Consider the following 3850-nt stretch of genomic DNA (forward strand, 5'->3'; position numbering starts at 1 on the left):
GGCGGTTCAAACCCACCAGCCACTCCTCGGAAGGAAGATGGGGCAATCTACTTCCATAGTGATACTGCCTCAGAAACCCAAGGAGGGGTTGCTATGACTCCGGTCGAGGACCCGACTCGGCAAACAACAACAACAACAACAACAGAGGGATGGGTCAGAAGAAATGCTCTGCATTCTCTCTGGTCCTCTTCCTCTGGGGCCATAAACTATGACCAAATGGTAATTTCCTTCAAGGAACTTTGGCACTTTCCATTCCTTATCTTTCTGAACCACTCTGTGGAATGTGACACCATTGATCACACTTTTGAGTTGCTGTTGTTAGCTGCTGTCCAGTATAATGCTGAATTAGCAGTGGTGAAAGCAGGCATACTTCTCTTGTTTCTGATTTTACTGGGAAAGTTTTCATCCTTTCACCACTGAGTATGATGTTCAGTGTAGCTTTTTCATAAATGTTCTTTATCATGTTGAAGAATTCCTCTTCTATTCTCAGTTGGCTGTTTTTATCATGAATGGATGTTGGATTTTTGTCAAATGCTTTTTTTGCATCAATTGAGATGATCAAGTGGTTCTTTTCCTTACTTAATAATATTAAACCAAAACCAAACCCACTGCCGTGGAGTCAGGTCCGACTTAGCAACCCCTCCTTAGGTTTCCAAGGCGATATCACTACAGAAGTAGATTGCCCAACCTTCCTTCCTGGGAGTGGCTAGTCGGTTTGAACCGCCAGCCTTCTGGTTAGCAGTTAGATGTCTTAGGCGCTATGCCACCAGAGCTCCCACTTAATAATATTACTGTGTATTACACTAATTGATTTTTCTAATGTTGAACCACCCATGCGTTTCCGAGATAAATCCCCTTTGGTCATGACATATAATCCTATCAACGTGGTGCTGGATTCAGTTTGCTAGATTTTACTGGAGATTTTTACATCCATATTCATAAGGGGTACTGGCCTATAGTTTACTTTTCTTGTGTTTTCAACTGATCTTGATGTCAGTGTAATGACAATTTCAAAGAATGAGCTGGGAACTGTTCTCTCCTCTTCTACTTTTTGGATTACTGATTCTGTCTCTTCACTTGTTATAAATTTGTTGAGATTTCTATTTGTCCTTGAGTCAATCAGTTTGTATGTTTCTAAGAATTTATCCATTTCATCCACTTTATAACTAGATTTGTTGGCATACAATTGTTCACAGTATTTTCTTATAATTTCTATAAGGTTGGTAATTATGTTGCCACCTTCATTTTTTATTTTAGTTATCTGCATCGTTTCTCTTTTTTTCCTTGTCACCTACTCCTCACTTATCAACGTAGTTAGGTTCCAAAGACCAGGTCATTATGCAAAAACTGGCATTATGTGAAAATGGAGGGTAATCACATCAGATCACAAAGCGGATGATGACTACATCATTACATGTTGTTGTTGTTGTTATGTGCCATCGCGTTGGACCCGACCCATAGTGACGCCTCCCTGGATTTCTGAGGCAATATCGCTACGGAAGTAGATTGCCCAACCTTCCTTCTGGGAGTGGCTAGTGGATTTGAATCGCCAGCCTTCTGGTTAGAAATGCCTTAGGCACTATGCTACCAGAACTCCCACATCATTACATACCTATCAAATTACTTCATTACATAAGTATCAAACAACTGAGAATCATGGCCCAGTCAAGCTGACACATAACCTTAACCATCACAGCAGTGTTACACTTGCCTTGAACCTTGGCATTCATTACTGACAGAATTATGTCACTGATACACAAAATAGTTAGATAGATTTTTTACTATTGTCATAAATCCAAAATGTCAGATAACGAGATAGTCAAGTGATGAGTAGGCGTATAGCTGTCAACTTTATTGATCTTTTCCACAAACCAATTTCGGCTTGGTTAATTTTACTGTTTTTCCTCCTTGTTGTATTTATGCCTACTCTCCATTATTTCTTTCCTTATGGTAGCTTTGGGCTTTGTTTGCTCTTCTTTTTCTAGTTCCTCAGGTGGAAAATTGTGTTATTAATTTGAGACCTTTCTTCTTTCCTACTGTTCGTATTTACAGCTGTCAAATTCCCTATAAGCACTGCCTTTGCTACATATCATAAATGTTGTGCTTTCATTTTCTTATATCTGTGTCTCTAAGTCTTTTTAAATCTCCCTTCTTCTGATTTCTTCTTTGACCACTGCTTATTTAATATTTTGTTGGTTTAATTGCCTTAGATTTGTAGAGTTTTCAGTTTTCCTTGTTATTAATTTCTAATTTTATTCCATTGCAGTTGTAGAAGGTATTTTGTATGATTCTGATCTTTTAGAATTTATTGTGACTTGTGTTGTGACCCAACATTTGGTCTATTCTGGAGAATGATCCATGAGCACTGGACATGAATATGTATCCTGCTTCTGTTGGGCTGGGTTGTTGTTGTTAGTTGTCAAACTGATTCTGACTCATGGCAACCTCATGTATGCAGAGTATAACCGTCTGTAGGGTTTTCAAGGCTGTCACATTTCGAAGCAAATCACTAGACTAGTCGTCTGAGGTGCTTCTTAATCCCCAACTTTTCGGCTAGTAGTAGTCTGGTGCTTAAACCTTTATACTGCCTGTGTAGCATCATTCATTGTCAAGGTGTTAAGTATTATCATTCTTCTGAAACATTAAATTCTCCAGCTCCAACCCTGACCATTCTCTCATCAGTTTCAGATTCAAATAACCAAACGCTTGTCAGGAATTTGAATTTGGTATCCTACTGGAATAAATCTCAATTCTTAACTCAAATGAAATAAATAAATGAAATAAATCTCAATACTTAACTCCTCATCTACCTCCTGATATTCTTTACCTCCGTTTCTGCCCACGTCAGAAACTGGAAGGAATCCTAGAATGCACTTTATATAAACACTGTTGATTTTTCTACCACAGAGTTATGGTGCTCTTTGTAATACCCAAATAATCCCAAAACTCCCTGCTGTCAAGTCAATTCTGTCTCGTAACGACCCCTAAAGGACACAGTAAAATTGCCCATAGGGTTACCAAGGCTGCAAATATTTACGGAATCAGACTGCCACATCTTTCTCCTGTGGAGTGGCTGGTGGGTTTGAACCACTAAGCTTTCAGTTAGCAGTCACTGTGGCTCCTCCTCATTGTCACATAACATAATATTTAAGAGAGCGGGCAATGAAGACTCAGGGTTGTCAAGTACAGTTTAAAGTCAATGTACAAGTCTGGGCGTATCATTTACATTGTGCCCCTTGTGGATATTTATGTTTATTGTGACGATTTTCTGGGAGAGGACCGTAAAGTTCTTTTAAGGTAGGCAGACTTGTTCTAATTTGCACAGAGGTAACCTATGGGCTAGTAGTGCTGTTGGACACAGCTTCTAAGTTAAAATTCCATTACACTTATTAGCTATATGATCATGCACAGTTTATTTAATCTTTCTCTGACTCAGTATCATTTGCAAAATGAAGATAATCAGCCTATTTCATCATCGATTTATAGTCAAAAAGAATTTTTTGGCAGACCTACCATTAGCAGTAGCTAGCTGAAAAGCTAGATCAAGGCCTCCTCTTATTCTGAAAAGTATATTCATAGTTTGTGAAATCACCTAGGAGAAATAAAACCAAAATTACACTGTAAAATGAGCAATTCACCCTCATATAAATGAAAACCTAATTAAGTTTACATTGCACTGTTAAGCTTAACTCTTCAAATGATTTTATGAGTTAATTCCTTAATTTATGGAGAAATAATAATAATAGTAGTAATAATAATAACCCCCTAAATTCTAAATCAGGGGTTCTCAACCTTCATTCCCCATTGAAATCAATTAGGGTTTTTTAAAACACTAATGCCTGAGCTGTAC

General features: G+C 38.0%; 1 protein-coding gene across 1 annotated transcript in view; it reads right to left on the bottom strand.

Moving 5' to 3' along the window:
- UFSP2 (UFM1 specific peptidase 2) overlaps positions 1–3586 on the bottom strand; it is a 29701-nt gene extending 26115 nt beyond the window's left edge. Inside the window, exon 1 of the mRNA XM_007948372.2 lies at positions 3514–3586. Within this exon, the coding sequence (XP_007946563.2) occupies positions 3514–3577 (64 nt within the window). The 5' untranslated portion in view covers positions 3578–3586. The remainder of the gene's footprint in view (positions 1–3513) is intronic.
- Between the last annotated feature and the right edge of the window lie 264 nt (positions 3587–3850).

Source organism: Orycteropus afer, unplaced genomic scaffold (assembly GCF_000298275.1).
Source record: "Orycteropus afer afer isolate SDZICR_OR568_19922 unplaced genomic scaffold, OryAfe1.0 scaffold00215, whole genome shotgun sequence".
NCBI classification, from domain to species: Eukaryota; Metazoa; Chordata; class Mammalia; order Tubulidentata; family Orycteropodidae; genus Orycteropus; species Orycteropus afer.